This window comes from Ambystoma mexicanum, chromosome 13, assembly GCF_040938575.1.
Source record: "Ambystoma mexicanum isolate Mex_15411 chromosome 13, UKY_AmexF1_1, whole genome shotgun sequence".
Taxonomy (NCBI): domain Eukaryota; kingdom Metazoa; phylum Chordata; class Amphibia; order Caudata; family Ambystomatidae; genus Ambystoma; species Ambystoma mexicanum.
The window spans coordinates 726,333,772-726,360,209 of record NC_090938.1 but is presented as its reverse complement, the minus strand read 5'-3'; the positions used below and the strand labels follow the sequence as shown (position 1 = coordinate 726,360,209).

The window sequence follows — 26,438 nt, the reverse complement described above, 5'->3', positions numbered from 1 at the left end:
TTTTCAATGGCACTTATTTCACATTGATGAAAGGCTGTCCCATCACTACTCTGAGCTGAAGCTGCGAAGTGCAGGTTACATACAGAGTGACATGGCAGGCACATTCACCTACTGAACTACCTTACCCAGTGTGCTGTTTTATATGGGAAACAGGTAATAATACAGGGCGCCTGGCTAGGTCCTGATATGCCCAGGAGGGTGAACGTATATTCAAACAAAAAATCAGGATGGGAGACCCACACTTTTGAGATTCAGGATAATTTTAGTTTAATCTCTGAATTTTGGTGATGATACATATAATATATCAATTGTTAGCATAATAATAGACAGACGGACAGTTGTACATTTGATATGTAGGTGTACAACTAGGTACCACCCTCAAGAGTGTCGAGGGTGCAAGCCTTCTGATGGTGCAAAATCTCTTGGATACACAGTTAACAAGGGTTTACAACACAAGAGTGAATGCAGCCCAGGACCTCAGTTGGTCCATGGGTATTGTCATAGGGAAAAAACACAACAACAGGTGTGTACAAGTATGCAAGGGGTGTAGTTGTGTCATAGATCGACACTGTAGTGTTTCGGCCATAGGGTACGAAGACTGGACGTAGGTGACTGGGATGGCCTTCTTCAGGATGGAGGTGAAGGGATGAAACACTGTCCGTGGGGTATCGTGAACCGACAAGCGGTGCGGCGGTAAGGGCTTCTGAGAGTCTTCGACCATGCGGGAAGTCAGGTGAAGGCGGTGGCCCAGTGGCCACTGTTGCTGATGGAATTAGTCCAAAGAACTGTATCTGGAACCGGGGTCCACAGATGGCGGTAGCGTCAATCAATGGCGCCAGCAATTGGTTACCGGAGTAGAAGCGTCTAGCTGTAGCCTAGTGGTACACCTACATATCAAATGTACAACTGTCCGTCTGTCTGTTATTATGCTAACAATAGATATATTATATGTATCACCAAAATTCAGAGATTAAACTAAAATGATCCTGAATCTCAAAAGTGTGGGTCTCCCATCCTGATTTTTTGTTTGAATATATTATATGGGAAACATTTGTAGCTGGGAAGTACTGTTTGTTTCCTTGCTAGCCCCTGTTTTCAGCCTCAACACACTCCTTCTTTCACTCCACCCATTCCTATAGTCTTTCCTTCCTTTGAATATGTTTAGTGAATTCATTTTACTCTGAAACGCTGTCCTGAAACCCAATGCCCCCCAAAATCTTCCCTAAACATCCTCTTGGGGTAAATGGCTTCAAAGGGGTTTTGGACACGTATTGGCTGTAAAATAAGATGGTTAAGTATCACAAATGGACACACATCTTTCTTTCCCTGGGCAACTCTTAAAATCATTCATCCAGACATAGCCTTGCCCTCAACAAACAAGGTCCCCAACATGGACAAAACGTGCCTGAGTTTGCTTTTGTTGTATAAAAGTGATGTGCCCTTCAATGCTCCCTTTTTTTGGGGGGGACTGGTTCTAGATCAGGGATCTGAAAGCTTTGGCCCTCCAGATGCGTTGGACTATACATCCCAGCAGTCCTAGCCAGCATTGTCAGTGGTGAGGGATCATGGGAGTGGTAGTCAAACACATCTGTAGAGCCACAGGTTGCAGACTCCTGTTCTAGACTGATATGACTCTTAGTTGTTGTTCTCCAGAACTAAAACAATTATAAAATGGAGAGAAATTCCAAATGGTGAGGGAGTGCCAGATACATCCTTTCGAGCCAACATTTTTTGATTTATGATATTTTATTTATATCGCGCTCATACACAGGTGTTTCAGAGCGCGAATTTGCACAATTGTCTTTACGCTTATAAGTGAAAATGTTCCATCTGCCCCCAATTCACAACATAAGTCATTGGATATCATGCAGCACCTGCAGGGCCTACATTGGACCTATTGATGAGATGGTTCCATCATGAAGCCCCTGTAATGGGAGTACCTTGCCTCGGTACCTGTACTGCTGATGCTTCCCATCTCAAGGCGTGCAGACATTCCTGTCCCTCTCCCTGGTGCCCATGTGTCCCCTTGCCCCTGCTCTGTCTCAGACTCCTGAACGGAAAAGGTCACCTTGCTTCATGGTTTCTAATGCTTCGTCCCTGCGTTCCGGGCCCAGGCGCGTCCACTGCTCCGTCTCGTCCAGGTACTTCATGGCGTACACCCCCGGTGCCATGTAGATCATGGTCTGCTCCGCGCAGCCCAGCGGCACCCGGATGAAGCGACTCACTGAGTCCGCACCTAGACTGTTGTTGACGGTCTCCATGGAGATGTCAGCTGCAGAAGAGAGAAAAAGAAATGTGAATTGAGAAGACAGGCTGCTGGAATAGTCTTCACATTTCTGATACGCAGCATGCATGTCGTACGCGCTCCGAGGCCTACGGGCATGTGGCACTCTATACAAATTCAAATAAGTAAATACATATCATAGAATCATGAAAGTATGTTTATTGTCTACTGTGAAGACCCAAATACCTGCCACGTTCACACAGTCCCTACAACTAGAATGCAGGAAGGGGCTTGGCCTGAGAAATGCAGGTTAAGCATGAGCTCAAGAAGGAGTCCCTGGACCCCCAGAGGATGACATCCCATTCTTATGGATTTTGAAAAGGATCAAAACAAGCATGGAGCTAGCATTGAAGTCTGCAAAGAACAGCTCTACAGTCAGGCAAGCCAGAGTTGTTTGAGAGAGTCAAATTTAAGCAGTCCAAAAATAGCACTGGTAATGCATTCTAGACTTGCTATGAAAGGCTCTTAGTGTACATCCTATGGCAAAGTGGTGGAAGTGGGCTGTGCCCACATTGTGCCCAAAAGCAGAAGGGACCCATATCTTCCCATTGGAAAGGATGCACACATTCTGCACAGCATCATGAGAGCATACACAATGTGCAGTGAACATGCACCTATCTCAATTAACAATAACTTGTTGGCAAGACCTATGCCCGAATACATGTAAACATGCTTACACATCCCTTTAGATGGGTCTAATAAATAGAAACAGAAGAATTCCAGGGGGTTCCTGAGGATCATGCCTTTGAGTTCCTTCCTGGGGGGTGGAGGGGGGGCAACGTCTCATGCCATGGCCCCCCTTTGGGAACAGGAGGGCTTCTGGGCACCGGAGATGCCCACCAGCTACGTGGCGAGCTATCCCGGAGGTGGTATATGGGGGATCCCCGGGCCAGGGGGCATCACCTTAGTCCCTGGCATGGGCACTGCCACGTCTCACTATGGTTCAGGGAAGAGGGTTAAGTCAAGGAACCCTTCTTTCACACGGGTCTTCCAGATTTAGGGTTCCATCTGTAAAACTCAGCAAAACCCCACCCAGATGAAATGTTTGCCTGTTAGTGGAAACTGGGGAAACGCCATTTTCAGGACAGCTGGCTGCATTTTCTGTGCATGTTGCATTTTCTGATAATGTTACGGGGTTGGCGGGTCTAAAGAAGAGGTGGTGATAAAAGGAGCCAGAAGGGGGCATGTCCTGACTGATGTGGTATGTCAAGCACTGCCTTTTTAAAATGTATGTTTACCTTTGCCAGGCTCACGGATTAGTTTATCTGCAGGAAAGGCTGCATCTGATGACTTTCTTTTGCCTTTCATTGCTTTTGGCCCCATACTTTCACTGTAGCAGGAACCTCTCCAGCCAACCTCCGCCAAGCATTGCACCCACGGTCCCCGCACCCCCCCCCCCTCCCCTCCCCTCCCTCCCTCCCCTCCCTCCCTCCCTCCCCATCTCTCTATTAGACGCCTCCTGTTGGTTGCGGTTACTTTTTTCTCCAAACAACCCACAGATGACCTTACTGTACGTTTAAGGAATTCATGTCTTTTCTAAGGTTTCGTAGAAACTGCAGAAAAGACAAGAACTGTGGACCAGCATGTCATTAAACTTGCATCAGAGCTGATCCATGGGAGTTCTAAGGTTAATGAAGACAGTGCAAGCCAGTCGCAAGCAAACTAGGATCACGAGGTTAGTGACACATAGGAAGTGTACATACAACTAAAGCAGTCTTTTTCCATTGTGGAGAATATTTCTGTTTCAATTATTTGATACACCCTGCGTCTTTGCTGTCTCGAGAGGATAGCTTAAGGGCTATGTGCTCGCCTTGGAAGCAAAAATACACAGCGCAACACAGGTTCGATCCCCGGGTCCGCGCTTAGAAACCTCTGGGTATTAAATGCGTTATAAACAACCTATCGTAACATGAAATGAGAGCACATTTTTTAATATACAATGAAAAAGCACAGATGTCTGCAATTTATTTAAGGGGGGGAAATGGGAAACATTGAAACCTAGATACCACATTTTTGAAAGCACTGGGAAAAACGTCACCAAATTAAAAAGAAAATAAACACTGAAAACAGGAAGCCATATTTAACATCTCTATAGTTTGCCTGTACTCACCTTCCGTCTGTGTCACTATGCTATCCATGTACCCACCTGCGCTCTATGCATTAGCACAGCAAGCCCAATGGCCCATCTCATCACTGGAGCCAGGGAAGCCTCCCCCCAAAGCCCGGGGGCAAATGCAGCCACCCCACTCCCATGCAGGTGTCCTATTGTTAGCTAGAGAGAGAAACATGAGCTGTGGTGGCCCACGCGAGTAACCCATATTCCAGCTGTAAGTTTCAGACATGTCAATGAACGGATCATGATTGAAAATACAAAAACCTTGCCTGATGGAGACCGCGGGGCCCTGCGAACCAGGACCACCGCAGTGTTAGGGAGGTTTCTATGTGCCTTTCACTACTGCAGAAAAAACAACCTGTAGTGTAGTGAGGGTTCCTGCCAAGTTACTTCTGACTCTCACCTTGCTAGAGTGTGAGAGAGCATCCAGACCCACGCTAAGGAGCGGAGTGGGGTGGTCATAAAGTACAGTTTATCTACCCAGGAGCACTCAATATAGTGAGTCCCGCGCACTGCGATGCTAACAATGCACTCTTTAGTTAAAATAGGCACACACATTACAAAACCAGGAAAGGGAGTGTAAAAGACGCAAAGATCCAATGTAGACCCGCCACCTGTGGAGTCCCACAGGGTTCCATCCTCTCCCCAGTGATCTTCAATCTATACGTGGAGCCGCTGAGCCCTCCTAGTCACACGCGACATCCACGTCCACCAATACGCAGACGACACACAGCTATATCTCTAGATCAACTCCATCAAGGACATCCATAGGCTCAAAACCTGCCTCTCGCTGGTCCAGTCTTGGATGTCCAGTGCATACTTCAAGCTCAACCCCTCCAAGACCGAATTCCTACTCCTCACCCACAACACCGAACACCCAGACATACAGACCTGGCTATCAACCATGAACTCTGAGGGATTCACACCCAAGTTCAACTCCTGCGCCAAGTCCCTTGGGTTCACATCGACAAACACCTCTCCTTCAAGACACACAAAGCTAAGAAAACTCAGACAGCGTGGTATCAGCTCTCCATCCTGCCAAAAGTCAAGCCCTTCCTCCCTCCGGACAAGTTTAGATGCACCGTTCAAACACTGGTTCTATCCCACCTGGATATGGGCAATGCTCTCCTCGAAGGCCTCCCGTCATCCTCCCTTGTGCCCATGAGAAGTGTCCTACATGCAGCTGCATGACTCATCAAGGGTCTACGCTGATACAACCACATCACTCCAGCCCTCATCGACCTTCACTGGCTCCCACTGCATGCACCAATCACCTTCAACTATTGCTGCATCATCAATTAGGCAGCTACCCTCAAGTCACCCAGCAACTCAGCAACTGTGGCGGACAGCACTCCGCCAGAAGCCAGGACACGTGCAGACATGAAATCTGCCACTGTAAAAAGGAAAGGACCCGAAAACGAGCCTTCTCTGTCTATGCCCCAAGACTGTGGAACCTCCTCTCCATCAGCATCAGACTCGCCCTCACGCTCCTACAATTCAGAAAAGAACTCAAGACCCACCTCTTCAAGTAGTCCCTCCTCCTCAACACCTAGACAATCACGTTGCCCCTGTGCAACCTGACTCGCTAGACGGCGTACGCCCCTCTCCTCCCTGCCACCCTGCACAGCTGTACTCTTCCTCTGTGCCCTACCCCCACTGTATATCTGTTCTGTTGTTACCTCTGTAAAGCGCTCCGTTATGTATCTGTATTCGTGTATAACTCTGTAAAGCGCTCCGTTGTGTATCTGTATTCGTGTATAACTCTGTAAAGCGCTCCGTTGTGTATCTGTATTCGTGTATAACTCTGTAAAGCACTCTGTTATGTATCTGTATTAGTGTATACCTCTGTAAAGCGCTCTGTTGTGTATCTGTATTCGTGTATAACTCTGTAAAGCGCTCCGTTGTGTATCTGTATTCGTGTATAACTCTGTAAAGCACTCTGTTATGTATCTGTATTAGTGTATACCTCTGTAAAGCGCTCCGTTATGTATCTGTATTAGTGTATACCTCTGTAAAGCGCTCCGTTGTGTATCTGTATTAGTGTATACCTCTGTAAAGCGCTCCGTTGTGTATCTGTATTAGTGTATAACTCTGTAAAGCGCTCCGTTGTGTATCTGTATTAGTGTATAACTCTGTAAAGCGCTCCGTTGTGTATCTGTATTCGTGTATAACTCTGTAAAGCGCTCCGTTATGTATCTGTATTAGTGTATAACTCTGTAAAGCGCTCCGTTATGTATCTGTATTAGTGTATAACTCTGTAAAGCGCTCCGTTATGTATCTGTATTAGTGTATAACTCTGTAAAGCGCTCCGTTATGTATCTGTATTAGTGTATAACTCTGTAAAGCGCTCCGTTATGTATCTGTATTAGTGTATACCTCTGTAAAGCGCTCCGTTGTGTATCTGTATTAGTGTATAACTCTGTAAAGCGCTCCGTTGTGTATCTGTATTAGTGTATAACTCTGTAAAGCGCTCCGTTGTGTATCTGTATTCGTGTATAACTCTGTAAAGCACTCTGTTACTTCTCGAAGCCAGGTCCGTGCTCAATAAATACAATAATAATAATAACATTTTAGAGACTTTGAAAGGGCTTAGAAAGTATTGCACAGCTGGATATTTTACAGAAATGCCGATAACATGTCAGGTTTGTGTTGACTATGACAAGAAAATTGGGGTGATATGACACCTATCTTTACTTGATGGGAACCCAAGGGTCAGCTCTGGCATTGTAAAGCTTGCGCCAACAAGTGATGTATCCTTTACTATGATCATTTAATAACAACAAGTCCCAACTTTCTGTAAACTTAGATCCACAACTTCATGCTAGAAACACACTCCAGAAGCAAGACGCTTCTTGTTTCTCTAGAGTCTAGACTGTTGCACGATTATACTAATGTCAAATACTTGTAAATCCTGTCTCGATGCATCACGTGTTGGCTTTTTAGAATGGAAATGCGCAGGATTGTTTAGCAAGATTAATATGTTAGCAGAGTAATGTGTTTTCAATGTAGCTTTTTTTGCGAGAGTATTTTCATAATAAAGAAATATACATATTTTGGCACTTTGGAACACAGTGCACTTGATATATAAGCACCTTACAAATGCACAATAAATAAACGCATTTTCAGAAAGTTGGGACTTGGAGAATGTTGTTATGAGGTTATTATACTGAGGGGTATGTCATTGGTTGGCGCAGGCTGGTGCTAAGAACCAACACAGTGGCCAACACAGTCCTAAAACACTGGGCCCGATGTGGACAGCACTGACGGGCACTGAGGGGAAGGGGCACTGTTAGAGGGTGCAGAGGTGAGACAGCACTGACGGGCACCGAGGGGAAGGTGGACTGTTAGAGGGTGCAGAGGTGAGCTCAGAGGCCAGGTGTGGACAGCACTGACGGGCCCGAGGGGAAGGTGGACTGTTAGAGGGTGCAGAGGTGAGCTCAGAGGCCAGGTGTGGACAGCACTGACGGGCCCCGGGGGGAAGGTGGACTGTTAGAGGGTGCAGAGGTGAGCTCAGAGGCCAGGTGTGGACAGCACTGACGGGCCCGAGGGGAAGGTGGACTGTTAGAGGGTGCAGAGGTGAGCTCAGAGGCCAGGTGTGGACAGCACTGACGGGCCCCGGGGGGAAGGTGGACTGTTAGAGGGTGCAGAGGTGAGCTCAGAGGCCAGGTGTGGACAGCACTGACGGGCCCCGGGGGGAAGGTGGACTGTTTGAGGGTGCAGAGGTGAGCTCAGAGGCCAGGTGTGGACAGCACTAACGGGCCCGAGGGGAAGGTGGACTGTTACAGGGTGCAGAGGTACAGCACTGACGAGCTCCGAGGGGAAGGTGGACTGTTAGAGGGTGCAGAGGTGAGCTCAGAGGCCAGGTGTGGACAGCACTGACGGGCCCGAGGGGAAGGTGGACTGTTAGAGGGTGCAGAGGTGAGCTCAGAGGCCAGATGTGGACAGCACTGACGGGCCCGAGGGGAAGGTGGACTGTTAGAGGGTGCAGAGGTGAGCTCAGAGGCCAGGTGTGGACAGCACTGACGGGCCCGAGGGGAAGGTGGACTGTTAGAGGGTGCAGAGGTGAGCTCAGAGGCCAGATGTGGACAGCACTGACGGGCCCGAGGGGAAGGTGGACTGTTAGAGGGTGCAGAGGTGAGCTCAGAGGCCAGGTGTGGACAGCACTGACGGGCCCCGGGGGGAAGGTGGACTGTTAGAGGGTGCAGAGGTGAGCTCAGAGGCCAGGTGTGGACAGCACGGATGGGCACCGGGGGGAAGGTGGACTGTTAGAGGGTGCAGAGGTGAGCTCAGAGGCCAGGTGTGGACAGCACTGACGGGCCCCGGGGGGAAGGTGGACTGTTAGAGGGTGCAGAGGTGATCTCAGAGGCCAGGTGTGGACAGCACGGATGGGCACCGGGGGGAAGGTGGACTGTTAGAGGGTGCAGAGGTGAGACAGCACTGATGGGCACCTAGGGGAAGGTGGACTGTTAGAGGGTGCAGTGGTGAGCCAGCACTGATGGGCACCGAGGGGAAGGTGTACTGTTAGAGGGTGCAGAGGTGAGCTCAGAGGCCAGGTGTGGACAGCAGTGATGGGCACCGACGGGAAGGGGCACTGTTAGAGGGTGCAGAGGTGAGCTCAGAGGCCAGATGTGGACAGCACTGATGGGCACCGAGGAGAAGGGGCACTGTTAGAGGGTGCAGAGGTGAGCTCAGAGGCCAGGTGTGGACAGCACTGACAGGCACCGAGGGGAAGGTGGACTGTTAGAGGGTGCAGAGGTGAGCTCAGAGGCCAGGTGTGGACAGCACTGACGGGCCCGAGGGGAAGGTGGACTGTTAGAGGGTGCAGAGGTGAGCTCAGAGGCCAGGTGTGGACAGCACTGACGGGCCCCGGGGGGAAGGTGGACTGTTAGAGGGTGCAGAGGTGAGCTCAGAGGCCAGGTGTGGACAGCACTGACGGGCCCCGGGGGGAAGGTGGACTGTTAGAGGGTGCAGAGGTGAGCTCGGGCCCCGGGGGGAAGGTGGACTGTTAGAGGGTGCAGAGGTGAGCTCAGAGGCCAGGTGTGGACAGCACTGAAGGGCCCCGGGGGGAAGGTGGACTGTTAGAGGGTGCAGAGTTGAGCTCAGAGGCCAGGTGTGGACAGCACTGATGGGCACCTAGGGGAAGGTGGACTGTTAGAGGGTGCAGTGGTGAGACAGCACTGATGGGCACCGAGGGGAAGGTGTACTGTTAGAGGGTGCAGAGGTGAGCTCAGAGGCCAGGTGTGGACAGCACGGATGGGCACCGACGGGAAGGGGCACTGTTAGAGGGTGCAGAGGTGAGCTCAGAGGCCAGATGTGGACAGCACTGATGGGCACCGAGGAGAAGGGGCACTGTTAGTGGGTGCAGAGGTGAGCTCAGAGGCCAGGTGTGGACAGCACTGACGGTCCCCTAGGGGAAGGTGGACTGTAATGGGGTGCAGTGGTGAGACAGCACTGACGGGCTCCGAGGGGAAGGTGGACTGCTAGAGGGTGCAGAGGTGAGCTCAGAGGCCAGGTGAGACAGCACTGATGGGCACCGAGGGGAAGGGGCACTGTTAGAGGGTGCAGAGGTGAGCTCAGAGGCCAGATGTGGACAGCACTGATTGGCACCGAGGGGAAGGCGCACTGTTAGAGGGTGCAGAGGTGAGCTCAGAGGCCAGATGTGGACAGCACTGATGGGCACCAAGGGGAAGGGGCACTGTTAGAGGGTGCAGAGGTGAGCTCAGAGGCCAGGTGTGGACAGCACTGACGGGCCCGAGGGGAAGGTGGACTGTTAGAGGGTGCAGAGGTGAGCTCAGAGGCCAGATGTGGACAGCACTGATGGGCACCGAGGGGAAGGGGCACTGTTAGAGGGTGCAAAGGTGAGCTCAGAGGCCAGGTTGGGTTCCCAGTTCTTGATCCAAGCACTGCCCCTCAATCACCTGAGCACAGAAGGCTGATTCCAGTGACCTAGACGAGGGGAGCAGACTTATGGGAGATGACCCCACAAATGGAGGATGAGAGGACATCAGCACAATACTGCAACTTCGGGACAAGCCAGTGATGCTCCAGTTCCTTGAAAGGTCGGCTGCGGAGGTCCGGGCCAGGGTGTCTAATGAAGTCGAAGATCAGTAAAATCAGCAGCAATAAAATGCCACTCGGGTCCCCACTGGGCAACAGGGGTGCCAACTTCTCTTTCAGTGGAAGATACAGACCCAGGACAGGAGCCAGGGGGACAAAGGGGTGCGGTTGCCCACTCTGGCTTCACCCTGGTGCCTGGTGCGCCCCCTCCGGCTCCCACTGAGCCTGTGGTACTGTGTGCTCACCACCACGCGCTGCAGTGCGGTGTGCTGTGCGCACACCCGACACAGTCACTCACAGCACCGCCGGCGGTGCAGCCGCTCGGGCCGGCGGGCCTGCTGCTTCAATATTGATTATGCAATGGCAGGATTCATGCATGCCATCCATGAGTGTGCATGGCCCCAGGCCGCCGGGCAGGCTGGTGTTGTGTTAACTTTTACTTAACTTCAGTGTTGTCAATGGCATAGGCGCGCAGTGGGTCGGTCGTGCACCAGCAAAGCACACGCGTGAGTGACGTGACCTGGGTGCTGCTGCTGCCACAGGGGTGGGCCCTGGCGGCCTGCTGATTGAAGTTCTTACTCAGGGGTGTTGCTAGGTCTGGAATCGATCAGGGGGTAAGCTAATGTCGGGACTGGCGGGACTCGGGGCTAGCTATAGCTAGTTGATCCATGAGCTTCTATCCGGGGCTACAACCAAAAGACCTGCGGCTATAGCCCCCTTACTCCCCCATAGCAATGCCTCTGTTCTTACTTCTTCCATCTTCCTTACTGTAAAATTTAAATGAGTTCCTTCAACTCGATCCTTCCACAATTTTTTGCAATGTGCTGCAATGCACTCCAGCACCCACCGCCCCATGTTGAGAGTTCCTGTGCAACAGTGCCACTTTTGTGCCAGGCCAAGGGGACGATGAACCCGTGTCCGACCGCCCGTCCGTTTGCGAAACGGGGTCCGGGCATCCAGATCATAACATCATGACATGCCGGCGAGAGAAAGACAGAGTGAACAGTGAACTGTTTGATCTTGGCCCGGCGGCGCCGGCCTGGAGGCTGGGACCTGGCCTGCAGGTGCTGAGGCATTGCAGCATTTGCCTGCAGCCACCAGCCTGATGCTCATGGCCTCATGCATGAATAAAGATCACACTATGGTGCGATATGACACAGCCACACTGAGCTGTTTCCATTTCCTTGTCCCCAAAGCCGGCCCGACCCAGGCCTGCCTGCAGGCAGAGAGCCCCCAGACTATCTGGAGCCACCAGCCGCTGCCGTGCACAACCTTTACCTGGCACATTTGCTATAAATGTATCAATTCCTTCCTTCCCAGCCCAGAAACAACTGCCAATTTCGTTTGGGCCCAGAGGAGCTGAGCGGAGCACTAGCAGAGAGTAGACAGTCAACTGTCACCCAGGAAGCCGCCGCAGCTGCACGCGGAGTCTGCCCCAGCACCAGCCAGCAGCCTAGTGGCCTGCCTGCCTTGTTGTACATAAGTGCCACACTGACTGACTGCAGTGCTAGGCTGAGCCCTCCTGGACTGTGCTGTGCCCGTGGCGCACTCCGTGCCACTGACATGAGAATGAGACTCTCTCATGCCCAGCCAGTGCCCGCTGCCTCCGCTGGCCTGCAGTCAGTCACAGGGCCTGGCTGTTTAAAGTGTCCTGAATGAGCTGAACTGTCCTGTGCTAGGCGTGGCATAGCACGGTATGGTATATTGCTTGTTTGCTAATGTGTGTTGTATGGATGGATCTGATTCAGATCTCTAGATTTCATTGTCAGATTGACATTCTATTTTAAATGGACGTTCCCTCCATTACAAATGTGTGGTGTGTAACTGATAATAGATGTGGCTTGTATAAGTGTAAGGTTTTATTAATGAAATATATACCAGGTAAAAAACCCAGCCCGTTTTTCCTTGAATATTAGGCATCAACAGTTCCTAGTTATATCTGCGAAACCGACCGATCTCTGCCCTGAGCTGCGCAGCGGCGGTGGCGCCACCTTGAGTGGCACTTCGCTCCCCTGGCATCAAAACCTGGCTCCGCCGCCGACCCAGGAGCTTAACAGAGTGCAGTGAAGGAAGGTGCAGTTGTTTCTGCCAGATCAGTGGGAGGAAGACGAGCCTGAAACATGATTCCCTTGGATGGAGGGAATGAGAGGATTGCCATAAGAAAATTTGGAGAAAGTAGAAAAGGTCCACTGCAAGGCTCTCAGATCCTCATGACTGCATATTCCTCACCAGCTACCAGAATATCTCACACACGCACGCACGCACACGCACACGCACGGTTGCTTTCTTACACACAGTTCATGTGGGAAAGACTAGTCAGACTAGTCACCTGCAGTGAAACAGACAAAGAACAACCACAATCAGCATGTCTAGGCCAGAGGAACTACAATACATCTTACTAGTCATGTTTTTCCTTTTCAGGCAGCAAGAGACTACCAAAATGGTAACATGACCCAACTGCTTTGTATGCTTTGCACTTAAATAACAAAATGCAAAGCTACCACCATTCTGTGGCACTAACCCACACTCAGGGGCAGAGTACTGACGCAGGAACAAAATGGGGACTTTTGCATCCCCCCTGCCTTGGTAGACATATGGCAATATGCCAAAAATACACTTGTAGCTTTCAAGTAGACTTCAGAAGTTGCCTTAGCAGAATAAATAAGTCAGTATTCCAAAAAGCCAGCCCAAAGTAAAGGGTAGTAAGTTAGCACAAAAAAAGTCAACAAAGGTCTATCTAACCCAACATTGTGAAAGCAGACACTGAGCCACGTCTGGACAACAAGGCATTTCCACCAGACCACAAAATGGCTGACGCCCCTTGGCTTTGGCTCAACAAGGGTAAATTACTACATTCAAGAGTTGGGAGAAATAGAGTGCCATCAGCCAGGAAATTAAAAGGGCAAACAAATAGGCAACTGAATTCAACCAATCAAAAGGGAGGAGGATAAGGAGGGGGAAAATGAGAACAACAATTAAAAGGTTTCTAGCTTATAAAGCCTACTGTTAAATACTGTAACAATCTAGAGGCAGTTACACAATGTTACAGACCTGAAGGTAGCAGAAGGGCAGACACAGCCAGTAAGGGAGACTAGACCACAGGGAATAGGAGAATCCGAAATCCTGCTGGGGGCAGTGATCAGGACCACAGGAAAGAGAGAGCTATGAGCCATTCAGGGATATATTTCAGACACTGGCCGAGAACAGGACTAGCGGAAAGAAGAGAGCTACAAGCAACTGATGGATATATCACAGACATTGGCCGAAATCAGGACCAGAGCAAAATAAAAGAACTATGAACACTGGGGCTATATCTCAGACAACGGCTGAGATCAGGACCCAAGGAAAGAAGAGAGCTACGAACCACTGAGGGATCCATCTCAGACACTGGCCGGGATAAGGACCAGAGGAAAAAAGAGAGCTAGGAACCACTAAGGGATACATCTCAGACACTGGCCGAGATCAAGACCAGAGGAAAGAAGAGAGTTACAAGCCACTGAGGGATATATCTCAGACGCTAGCTTAGATCAGGACCAGAGGAGAAAAGAGAGCTACAAGCCACTGAGGGATATATCTCAGACGCTAGCTTAGATCAGGACCAGAGGAGAAAAGAGAGCTACAAGCCACTGAGGGATATATCTCAGACGCTAGCTTAGATCAGGACCAGAGGAGAAAAGAGAGCTACAAGCCACTGAGGGATATATCTCAGACGCTAGCTTAGATCAGGACCAGAGGAGAAAAGAGAGCTACAAGCCACTGAGGGATATATCTCAGACGCTAGCTTAGATCAGGACCAGAGGAGAAAAGAGAGCTACAAGCCACTGAGGGATATATCTCAGACGCTAGCTTAGATCAGGACCAGAGGAGAAAAGAGAGCTACAAGCCACTGAGGGATATATCTCAGACGCTAGCTTAGATCAGGACCAGAGGAGAAAAGAGAGCTACAAGCCACTGAGGGATATATCTCAGACGCTAGCTTAGATCAGGACCAGAGGAGAAAAGAGAGCTACAAGCCACTGAGGGATATATCTCAGACGCTAGCTTAGATCAGGACCAGAGGAGAAAGGAGAGCTACAAGCCACTGAGGGATATATCTCAGACGCTAGCTTAGATCAGGACCAGAGGAGAAAAGAGAGCTACAAGCCACTGAGGGATATATCTCAGACGCTAGCTTAGATCAGGACCAGAGGAGAAAAGAGAGCTACAAGCCACTGAGGGATATATCTCAGACGCTAGCTTAGATCAGGACCAGAGGAGAAAAGAGAGCTACAAGCCACGGAGGGTATATATCATACACTAGTGTTTGGGTATACAGGAGGACCAGAGTTCACTCTACACAAGCACCGTTCAAAGCATCCACGGCCCAACAAACCCTTCCCCAGTATACAGACTCTGGACTCAGCCCGTCCAAAGCACCCAGGACCCAACAAACCCTTGCCCAGTATACAGACTCTGGACTCAGCCAAGGGCAAGTAAGATCTGTCCTTTATTTTCTATAACAGGCAGGGATCATACAGGACATGCAAAATCTCCAGCAATCACAGCTTCTAAGCCCATGTCAGGGGCTTTTGTTGAGATCTGTCATTGCAAGTCAGGGCTCTTTCCCCAAAACCAAAGAGCGTACATGATTGGGTGGTTGGGGTGGAATTTCCTATTTCTATTACATTGTTGCAGGGTCACAGGATTACCATTGGCCCTTTCCTTTGTCATCCACCCCTAGATTTGTGTTCCCTGATTGGCTGGAGCTGGTCTCCCCAGGCCAAAGACCCAGTTCTGATTTTAGCTCTCTATGTTATGTACCTTCTCAAGGTGATGAGAAAGACTATGTGTCCCCATTGTTGCCATCAGTATAACCACGTTGCCTTAGAGAGAGCCTGCAGGTTGCAACGTTGTAAAACAACATATGTATCACTTTCGGTCTGCTTCTCTGAGCACTGCTCCTCTTCCTGCAGCAGGTAAATGTCCATTGTTCGGCTCAGCCAGATCACGTGGGTGAAGACCGCAAAATTGAGCTTTCTGGTCTGCAATTAGTGAGGATTTATTCTGTAATTTTGCAGGTGGGTCCTTGTCTCTGGGGCCAGGATTGTTCTGCTCATCTCAGACCTTGGCTGTGAGCACCAGCCCTGGACAGTGTTCTGCAAAATCAGTCTTTCCTTTGTCCCATATTTTGAGGCCTGTGGCTTCATGTAATTCTACTACGGTTAATGCTATGATTGTTATATGTCTATATTATAGTATTTTCCTTATGGGTCAGTGGTACTCGGTCCTTCCAGGTTCCTTATACGATCCTGTAGTTCCATATGATTAGTTGGAATAAGTTGCTGCAAGCTTGGTCTTCATCTCTTGCTTTTTTGTGTTTCTGTGTTTCTGCGTTTGGCTAATGAGAGAAAATAATAAAGGCTTTTGACAGTATGTATATGTATCTGTCCTCTAACTACAGAACTGTGTAAGCATTTTCTTTGTATGTGCACGTAGTGTCTGTGTAACTTTGGGCAGGGATGCGAGTTTGCTTCATGGCTAACGTTACTATGTTGTGGGGTCTCTAATGACGTCAGCACAGCTGGATATCTGTCATTAGTCGATCAGGTCCAGTGAGGCACCTGCATCCATGGTCAGTGTCGAGGCACCGGTATCCATGAAAACGTCAGCTGGATAAGGTTTGAATGATAGTCTGAGAGAATATCTGTTTGCATATGTGGATGTCACTTGCCTTCCTGGGGGCTGGCCAAACAGTGACTGGCATCTTGCATTTCTGGATTTTCGGGGGTAACATGCTTATGGGGGTTCAAGAGGGGCATTCCATGGGCCCTCCCTTCATTAACTTAGATCAGGTCCAGAGGAAAGGAGAGAGAGCTACGAGCCGGTGAAGGATATACCTCAGACACTAGCTTAGATCAGGGCCAGAGGAAAGAAGAGAGTGAACAGAAGAAAGGAGCGAGCTACGAGCCACTGAGGGCTATATCTCAGACCCTAGAATGAGGCGAAGACCAAGAGACAGGAGAACTGCGAACCGCTGAGGGCTATATGTCAGCCACTGGCTGAGATCAGGAATAGAGGGAAGATAAGAGCTATGAGCCGCTGACGGATATATCTCAGACGCTGGAAGGAGCTAGAGACCAAGAAAGAGGAGAACTGCGAGCCACCGAGGGCTATATGTCAGCCACTGCTCGGATCAGGACTAGAGGAAAGAAGAGAGATATGATCTGCTGAGGGCTATATCTCAGATGCTGGAAGGAGCCAGAGATGCTAAGGGGTGGGGGGCGTGGCTACAGGGCCATGTAGGAAGACGTGTTCCTAAAGGAGCTCCAGAGGATGCTGCATTGATCCGGAATTAAAGTGCACAAACAGATGCTTGCAGTGGATGAAAATACAAGCGCAAGTATACGAACATATGGAGCCTCTTAAAATCATAGCGGGAACCCACGGAACACACTGATGTTGCAGTCCTGACTGAAATTGGAATCGCAGCAGCCCGAGGAGCCCAGACCCAAAATGGCGGACGCATGAAAAGGACAAAGGAACCTGACTGGAAATAACATTTCCAAGCCTGCGACGTGGAGAAATGAAGCCGGGAGCGTGACAGTGGAGAAACAACACAGTCATGGCATCACAAATGCAGTATGTGGTCGCAGCCGCGTAATTATTGAAAACAGGGTTCGTCACGGAGCAGAGCGGAAAAGCATGCTGGCGTGTCCCGAAATCCGGCGGACCGCCTGACCCCATAATCAGACACCGGCACAAACAGGGGCGGGCTGTGGCATACAGTATTGCAGCCTCGGAGGTCGCTACTGGCCTGGCAGACCGAGTACGCAGCACTTACTGCCAGCATCCGAAGGCTATTTGTGAAGATGCATTGTAACGGCGAACCCCCACAGTACTAGCGGAGCACACGGCGCGCACAATAGACAATCATCAGAAGCTGGAGGTATCACAGAGGCAGGGCGCCGCACGAAAACAGAGGTGCCCAGGCCATTGAGACGTAACGGACGGTGGATCCTGTATCACACAAATAGGAAGCTGCACCAGAAAGGAAACAAAAGGGAAAAGAAGCAAACGGGGAAAACGCATTAGAACCCAATAAGACCAGGTTGGGCTAATATTGCCAGCAAGCGCAGGCAAGGGCTGTAAATGGAACGGTGAAGCGACCCATGGAGATACTCATGGAAAGAGCCATAAATGGTACGTGCCGGATAGCCTGACACAATAAATCCCAGAGTGCCCCAAGTGAATGCCACCTGAAAACACTGAAGTCAGGGATATCACATCATCTAATAACACTGGATAGCTGACAGAGACAGTGACAGCACGCCAACAGATGTAACCCGGTGGCACAATACTTCAAAGTAAAATGCATGAGGGCACATTACAAAAGGCTGGCACCAACACACATCAGTGGAACGGATCCGGACGTGCAGACTGCGCCGTAAAGTACATCAAACACACCAATAGTACAAGCTCAACAACGCAAATGCAGGAATCTCGGCCCCATCTTGAAAGAAGCCGGGGTTATATCACTGCGCCGCACACCCGGATGCAAGAGCTGGGCACGGAGAGGACGACAAGCCGAGGGCGCACATGAGTGGAGCTGCTGCAGGAGCAGCTTGGAGGGCTTTGGAGACGTAGGGCATTGAGAGATAACCGAAGAGGCGTAGCAGGCCACACAAAAGCATAAATCTGCACCGCAGGCTAAATGGAGACCCAATACAGCACCCAAACAGGCCCACATGCCCTTGGGCGCGTAGGCTGGGCCGCGGCCCAACAGGAGCTGGGACACCAGAACAGTAAGGAAAAGCAGTGCCCAGGGATGTGGGAGGACACAACCCAATCATGAAATAGCGGCAACAAATACACAAAGACGGCCACCATAACTCCTTTTAAGCAACATAGCTAGAACAGACTAGCCCTGAGGCGCCGAAGACCACATTCCCGAGTGTCCGCAGGGAAGCATAAGGCAACACCAAAATGGCAAACAAACAAACTAAGACAAGTGCAAACAAGCCACGCTGGAGGAATACGCAAAGACACCGCAAATGGCAGAAGGGGCCAGGAGTAAGGAAAAGACTACCGCCCCAGAGGCCGTGACAGCGAGCAAAGATCAGCAAATCCTGGAAGCGATTATGGACCTGAAACTAGCATGGGAAACTAAACTGGAATCGGCAATGGTCGAACTGAAGGCGGCACTGGAACTTAAAGTCAGCACAGTACAGGAAGAGGTGAATCTCCTCAGGCAAGATGTCAGAACATTAGCAGACCGTACAGGTGAACTGAAAAAGGAAATGGCTCCGAACACAGCTGCATGTGCGTCTCACAAATCGGAGACCCACATCCTGGAACAACGAGTGGGCAATTTGGAAAACAATGCAGAAGAAGCAGAGGGACGCGCCCGGAGAAACAACATATGCATCGTGGGACTACCAGAGGGAGCAGAGGGACCGAATCCCACTGATCATATTGAAACAATGATGCTACAAGAAATAACAGGAGGGGTGCTAACCCAAGGATTCGCGGTAGAACAGGCACCCCCACCCCCGAGACCAATAATTGCCAAAATCCTGAACTACCAGGACAGAGAAAAAATCCTAGAACACTTCTGGAAAGGAGGCACTATACAAAGGGCATCGGCGAACATCACAGCATACCCGAACTACACACTGATGGTACAAAGACGCTGTACGAATTATGGAGATGTGAAAAGAAGATTGCGGGAAGCAGGCTACAAATACATGCTAATATACCCGGCTAAACTGAAGGTGTACCACAGGAATAGAGCATTGTTCTTCGACATCCCAGAGGATGTGTCAGAGTGGCTGGACACACAGAACTGCCCATCGGAAACTGGCATCCAGAAGGAAGACGTGCAGATAAGTAAACTAGAGGCTGCCAGGTCTATGGCGCCGCAGACTCGGACACTGGGACTAGAATATAAAACAGGGCAAGGATAATTGGGAGATACGTAACATGGGCTGCACAAATACGAATGCTTAAGCACAGTGATATAGTGCAAAACTGTAGGAGTCTCAAGGAGCATGCTCTCACACCCCCAAGAATAGATTAGTTAGGTTACCGATAGATCGGTAACACCCTGCTGGGCTCCTGATTTCGGCACACAGAGTGAGGGCCAAATGCAGGGGAGCCTGAGATCCAGGGATGTAGCTGGGCACCAGTTGGGGGCGGGTAGGGAGGAGGGAGGGGAGGGAACGTGTGCAGTGACTATAGTTGGGGAAGACGGGGCTGGGGGGTAGTTAGGGAGTTATTGTTGAAAAGGGAAGGGGAACGAGCCCACACTCATGCCAAACAAAGCTGGAGAGAAGAACAAAGAGGGAGGGAGGAGGGATGAAATATAGATGACAATGGGAGGACTTAGAATTCTTACATGGAATGTGAGCGGCCTTAACAGTTACCTTAAGAGGAACAAAGTAATGATGTATCTGAGAAGGCAAAAAGTGGACATAGCATTACTGCAAGAAACCCACCTCACCAAAGAGAAACTAGAGGTGGTCAAGAAAAAAGAAAAAATGGAGAGGGACCACCATCGGTGCGACATATTCAGTTTATGCTAGGGGGGTGGTCACCTGGGTGGCACCTCATGTGCCATTCCAGCTGCTTCAGGCCACGGTGGAACCAGATGGGAGGATGATAATGATGCGGGAGCTGTTAGAGAACAGAGAATTGAGTATCATAAATAAGTACGCCCCCAACAATGCCTACTTCAGGACACTATATAGCAAAAATCAGCCCCCTAATGAGAGGCGCGATTATATGGGGAGGGGACTTCAACTGTACGCTACATCCTAAAATGGATAGGTCAGACACGAAACTAGATAAACCCACCCCTGCCGCTAAAGCAATACAGGCCCTGCTGAGAGACTTCGAGCTAGAGGACATATGGAGACAGCAACACCCAAACGACAGACACTATTCACATTATACCGCCCCACAAAACCTGCATACAAGACTAGACTATATGTTTGTCGCCTCAGACCTTGTAGGAGAAATGATGGGCTTCGAATATAAGGCAAGAGCACAATCGGATTACTCCCCCCTGGTCCTGGAGTGGAGACACCAACCCCCAAGAGCTAGAATTCCGACATGGGGACTTAGAGCGGAGGCCCTACAGGACTCGGCATTCCGAGAGGATCTAAGGGAGGAGATTATTGGGTATTTTGATACTAACACAGGGAGCGTGAAGTCAGAGGAAACCCTATGGGAGGCGTTATGGTGGTAGTGTGAGGAGCGGCCATATCCAAATCCAAAGGGCTATAAGGGGGCATAGAGCGAGAGCTACAAGAGACAGAGAAGAAACTAGAATAAATTATGCATCGGGAAGGCACCACACAGGTTGACACCGAACAAGTGCGCCAACTACAACAGGCTAGTGCGGGGCTCTGGGAAAGACTATGCAAACTGAACTATAAAAAATACATCGAAAGGGTGGGATAAACCGGGAAGGCTGCTGGCATGGTTATATAAAAACGAGACACCAAGAGCAGTAGTCAGGGAGATAACGGGAGAAGAAGGCCAGATCTGGAACACTCAAGAGAGGGTGAACGAGGGGTTCCTTAGGTTCTACAAACGCCTCTATGAAGACACAGGGCAGGTAGCAGAACAGGAAATTCAGTAGACACTGGAAGACATAGGATTACCCAAACTAAAAGAGGAAAGAAAGGGAGGATCTGGAGGCCCCAATTACGATAGAAGAACTAGAGTCAGTAGTACTGCATCTACCCATGAACAAAGCCCCGGGGTCAGACGAGCTCCCCAGCAAATTTTACAAAACGTATAGTCAAGAAGTTCTCCCCCCGATGCTGGCTATGTTAAACGAGGCGTTTGAGAGGGGAAGATTGACGGAATCCCTAAGGGAGGCGGTGATCATTCGGCTCCAAAAAACCCATTTAACCGAGCATGGAATGCGGGTCATACAGACCCCTATCCATGTTAAACCAAGATAGCAAAATTCTCACGGCAGTGTTGGCAAACATACTTAAAAGGGTAATTAATAAACTTATACACCCATACCAAACTGGTTATGTCCCGGGCAGGAATATATCCGACAATCACAGGAGACTCCACCATATCTTAGAACAGACAGAGAGCGATCTTAGCAAAATGGCAATAGTCTCGCTTGATGCAATAAAAGCCTTCGACTCTGTGAGATGGCCTTGGATGACGGCGGACTTGAAAGAATATGGGATGGTACCAGGTTATCTAAGGTGGCTAAAGATGGTATACAGCTCCCCAATAGCTAGGGTCAAAACGGGCGCAATCATTTCAGATAAATGGCAACTCAGTAGGGGCACAAGACAGGGCTGCCCCTGGTCCCCCATGCTATATATCCTGGCATTAGAACCATTAGCGAATTGCCTCAGACAGCAGTACCGAGAGATAGGGGTTCACACGAAGGGGGGACCGCACCTGATATCACTGTACGCAGACGAAATGCTGCTATATCTGCGCTTCCCAGAGGAAAGCTTGAGGTATGTTCTAGAAGTGCTGGAGCATTATGCGACCCTCTCGGGCATAGCAGTAAACCCCAAAAAGTCATGCATATTACTCCTGGGGAGGTATAGGGGGGTCCCACAGGGGAACCTACCCATCCTGCAGGTGTCCTGGCAGACTAGAACAATCAGATATTTGGGAATTAATGTGTACCATACGATCACAGGCTAAAATAAATTCAACACAGATAAGGCAGTGGAAGACATTAAAAATAGCATGGGGTTCTGGGCGAAACTCCCCCTGGCTATGGTAAGTAGGGCGGCCTTGCTCAAGATGGTGGTCCTGCCCAGGCTGTTGCACATCTTCACGAATATCCCATATATGCTCCCCAAACGCTTCTTCACGAAACTCCAGAGCTTATGCAGGGGCTTCATATGGCACAACATCAGAAACAGGGTGGCCCTATGGAAATTGCGAAACCTGTATGATAGAGGGGGCATAAACCTGCCGAATTTCGAGATGTATCACTTAACGGGGCAGCTTCAGTACGTGGCCTGATGGTTGTCGGAAGATGAAACGGCAGAAGCCAGATTGCTAAGTAGGGACTGCGTCCCATTCTTTTTGAAAGAACTGATATGGCTACATAAATCAGAGATGCAAGGACGAGCGGGACTGCTGACACTAGGTTGGAAAACCTGGCGCAAAGCGTGCCAGATAGTGGGAAACCCGACCCCATGCTCCCCACAGATACCACTGTGGCGCTATGCGGGGAGGACGAGCAAATGATAAGGGAGATCCGTAAATTCTGGGAACCGGTGGGCCTCGCGACCCTGGGAGACATATGGCAAGAGGGTGAGGTATTAAACTTCCAAAAGATAATGGAGGAAACCGGAGTACACATAGGACAACACATTACATATACCAGAATCATAAAATGAGTGGGAGAAAAGTGGCCTGAAATAGTGTTAGCAGAACAACCAGATACAGTCATCAAAACGATGTACGATATCTCGGAGGGCGGGCACGAAATATCCCGAATTTACGAACTATTGATGTCCAGGGTGGGCAAGGAGTTGCTCCAACTGAGAAGGGATTGGGAGGAGGAGGGGGTAGAACCTATACAAGATGGACAATGGGAAAGAGCCCAGAGGTATCATAAGAAGGTCTCCCGGAATGCGAGGCTGCAACAGATCCAACTATATGCAGTGGTTGAAGTGTACCAAAAGAAGTAGTGGAGCTATGTTCCCTGCTGGACTGCTCTCGCTTCCCACAAACCCCATCACACGCCCCCTCTCAAACACAATACACACACCCAGACACTTACACCTGCTGTTTAAGGGAATGTTCAGTGCAGTGCACTGAAAGTGCAAGTTTCAACTTCTTCCTACACTTATTTTAAAACGAAACCATTCCGGATCGGTTTCTTTTTAAAATAAAAGTATAGGAGCTGTAAAAGGTAATTTAAAAAAAGTAGAGGAGCACCGCTCCCGACTGCTCCCGCTCACTTCGACCACTGACTATATGTTACCCACATAGAGCATACATGACCCCTAGTAGAATCGCTAAGTTTGGAAATACAGTTACACAGAAATGCCCCAAGTGCGGGGAGGTGGGCGCCGGGATGATTCACATGTTCTGGGCGTGCCCGGAGGTGGGAAGATTCTGGGAGGAAGTCAAACAACGCCTGTCCCAAAAGGGGATCAAGTTAAGGGTGGATTCAGTTTGGGCATGCATGTTGGGGGGATTCCCCAGACCACGAAACCTAAAGCATATCAGTAAACTGAAAGACATGGCCTACATCCGGCCAAACGGAGAATTGCCATGAGCTGGAAAGCTGCCCAAAGACCTAGATTAGAGGTGTGGTGGAATGACCTCTTGAAATGGGCAGAGGCCGAGACGGTGGCATGGTACGAAGCAGTCAGCAGGGGAGGGGAAGAGGAAGCGGGACCCCTGATTGCATGGAGACAAATGGTGGCCACGATGTCGGGAATCTCCCATGACGGACCTGGTGAAGATGACACGTCTAGTAACAGTGAAGGAGATAAACCCTAAGAATCAATTGTTGTGGCATTGTAGTAGGTGCTCGAGTTAACGGGGACGGAGGGGGGAGGACTGTAATGTGTTATATGTTGATGTATTACTAAGAAGCCAGTATATGGAAATGTCCTAACCGTTGGTTAAGTTTGGTGTGTTAAAAACAAAATAATAAAAATTGTTTAAAAAACAAACAAAAAAGGTATGCTAAGGGGTTATAACCTTATCCCATGGGGGCGGGGGGATTTCCGCGGCTGTATGAAGAGAATAGCTATGCCACAGTTGTACCCAAAACAAGAGAGGAAAATATGTGCATAGTTCTTGTCAAGAGGTGAGCTGTCCCCTATAGCCCTGGGACTGCAAATGTTCATCCAAGAACAGAATTGGGCATTATAACGCTGACACTGTGTGTTTGCTTAAAGAATCGTAAAACGGTTGGTGTCCTTTAGATACTTACGTGCATTCTTTTCCACTTAAACCATCATGGCAAATGTAATTTAGTAACAGTAATATTATTATTTTCTTCAGAACATGATTCCGCAGGTCAGGAATTGATAGCGGAGGTCCAGTTCTCACCACCTGGTGAGTTATCCATCGTGACCCTTTTAGTACATGTATCCCTTTTGAGTTTTAGCTGAACCCCGGCTTGGAGGACTTCCCCACCCCAAACTCTTGCTTGCACATAAATGTGCTGGGCTACATTCTGGTCTCATGTGCTCTGGTGACCTTAGGAAACAGGCTCCAGGATGCTCACATGGTTCAGAATCAATGGGGGTCATTACAAGTTTGGAGATAGCCATGCCGCTATTAGTGGCATGGCTACCCTCTTACCGGGTACCGGGTCCGGGTTCCTCGAATGAGGAATTACTGAGACATTCCGACCTTGGAGGGCCCCGTAATTCCTCAATCAAGGAACCCAGACCCGGTACATCCCCATTCCCATTCGAGCCCCCATAGGGCTCAATGGGAATTGGGAGGGTGCCGTTGTCAGCACCCTGGCCTGCTCGCGAGACCCGCTAAGGACGCCTGGTTTTACCAAGCGGCCTTAGCGGGTTCCATGAGCAGAACTCATAATGTGGTGGTAAGGGGTTGATGGCTTCGGCACCTTTACTGGCGCCATTAACTCCTTACCGCCACACTCGTAATGTCTCTGATACGCTTCATACCACTCCATACAGATACGAAAAGAAATAATAAGACACATTTTGAGGGGCCCCTTGCAAAATGTGCTGAGGGACCCCTGACAATCCCGCTGCATAGAAATGTACACAGTCCTTGGGGGGAGCTGGAGGAGGATAAATGGTGTCACTGACACTGCAGGCGTGACTATCATGCCGCTGTTGCAAAACACATGTAACCCATCCGACATGCCATCATATCGTCAGGCCTAGTACAATAGTCCCTTGTTTTGTTCCTCCCCTCCCTTTCTGCACCCCTCTCCCTCACCTTTTGTTTTTCTCAGGCTCTACCAGAAATGTCGTCAGGCCTAGTACAGTAGTCGCCTGTCTGTTTCCAATTCCTTCCCACTCTCTCCCTCCCTTCCTTATCTATGTTTTTGCTCTTGCACTATCTGAAATGTCATGAGGCGGAGTACGATACTTAATTTCACATCCTTACTGTTCATGGCCTGTAATTTCCCTTGTTCCATCCCTTGCCTTGAAGCGTTTTGAAAAACATTGTGTGTTGGCGCTATATAAATAAACTATCATATCATATCTGGGAGTAGTAAATGGTTTTCATTTTACTGCACAGTCAACACAGTCAAAACAGAGCTGCTATAGCACCACGTGTGCTGCGCTGAATTATAGTGTCTTTGAATGGTACTTCATCAGCCCAGTGTGAAAGCTAGAAAGAGTGTGGTGAGGGTGCTGCTGCACTAGGTGGCAGGCCAAGCCACAGACCCTGCTGCAAGATGGGTGTCCCTGTTGCTTGGATGATGAGCAGCAATGGGACGGTGTATTCAAAGGGTAGACTCAGGGAGATGAATCTGTTCTCTTACTCTCCTGTCCCTATCCTGGTTGGATTTCAGTCTAGTTAGCCAGCGCTGCTGGAAGTCAGTAGCTAATTTGTTCAGAAAATACCAGTTCATTAAGAGGGGTGACACATTACACACCAGACTTGGGTTTTCCCCTCGTGGATTCCCTTGGTACCCACTCTCAGACACGCAGAGGAGCCCCAAATGATGGCTAGGGCTGCTGGGAGTTGTAGTCCAAAACCTACGCATAGTCAAAGCTTGCAGACCTCTGAACTAACACGATAAGGCATATTCTTCCAAAGTTTGAAGAAGAGGATATTTTCTAGTGTAGACCCCCAGTACAAACAAAGGGGTGACGCAGGGTCAAAATCACGGATATAGTTCAAACTTACCACTGACCCGCACACTTATGGTGACCTCTCCATCGGGGATCATGTTCGACGGCTCTTCTCCCAAAATCTCCATCTTCGTCCCTTCAATTTCTGTGATAAGAAAAGAAAGTGGAGTGTGAAAAGGCACAGTGATGAATCACACATACG

General features: G+C 49.6%; 1 protein-coding gene across 1 annotated transcript in view; it reads right to left on the bottom strand.

Moving 5' to 3' along the window:
• LOC138521816 (complement C4-B-like) overlaps nt 1-26,438 on the bottom strand; it is a 528,615-nt gene that overhangs the window by 141,401 nt on the left and 360,776 nt on the right. The window contains exons 23-24 of the mRNA XM_069634932.1: nt 26,292-26,381; nt 2,069-2,272 (exon numbers count right to left, since the gene is read on the bottom strand). Of these exons, the coding sequence (XP_069491033.1) occupies nt 2,069-2,272; nt 26,292-26,381 (294 nt within the window). The remainder of the gene's footprint in view (nt 1-2,068; nt 2,273-26,291; nt 26,382-26,438) is intronic.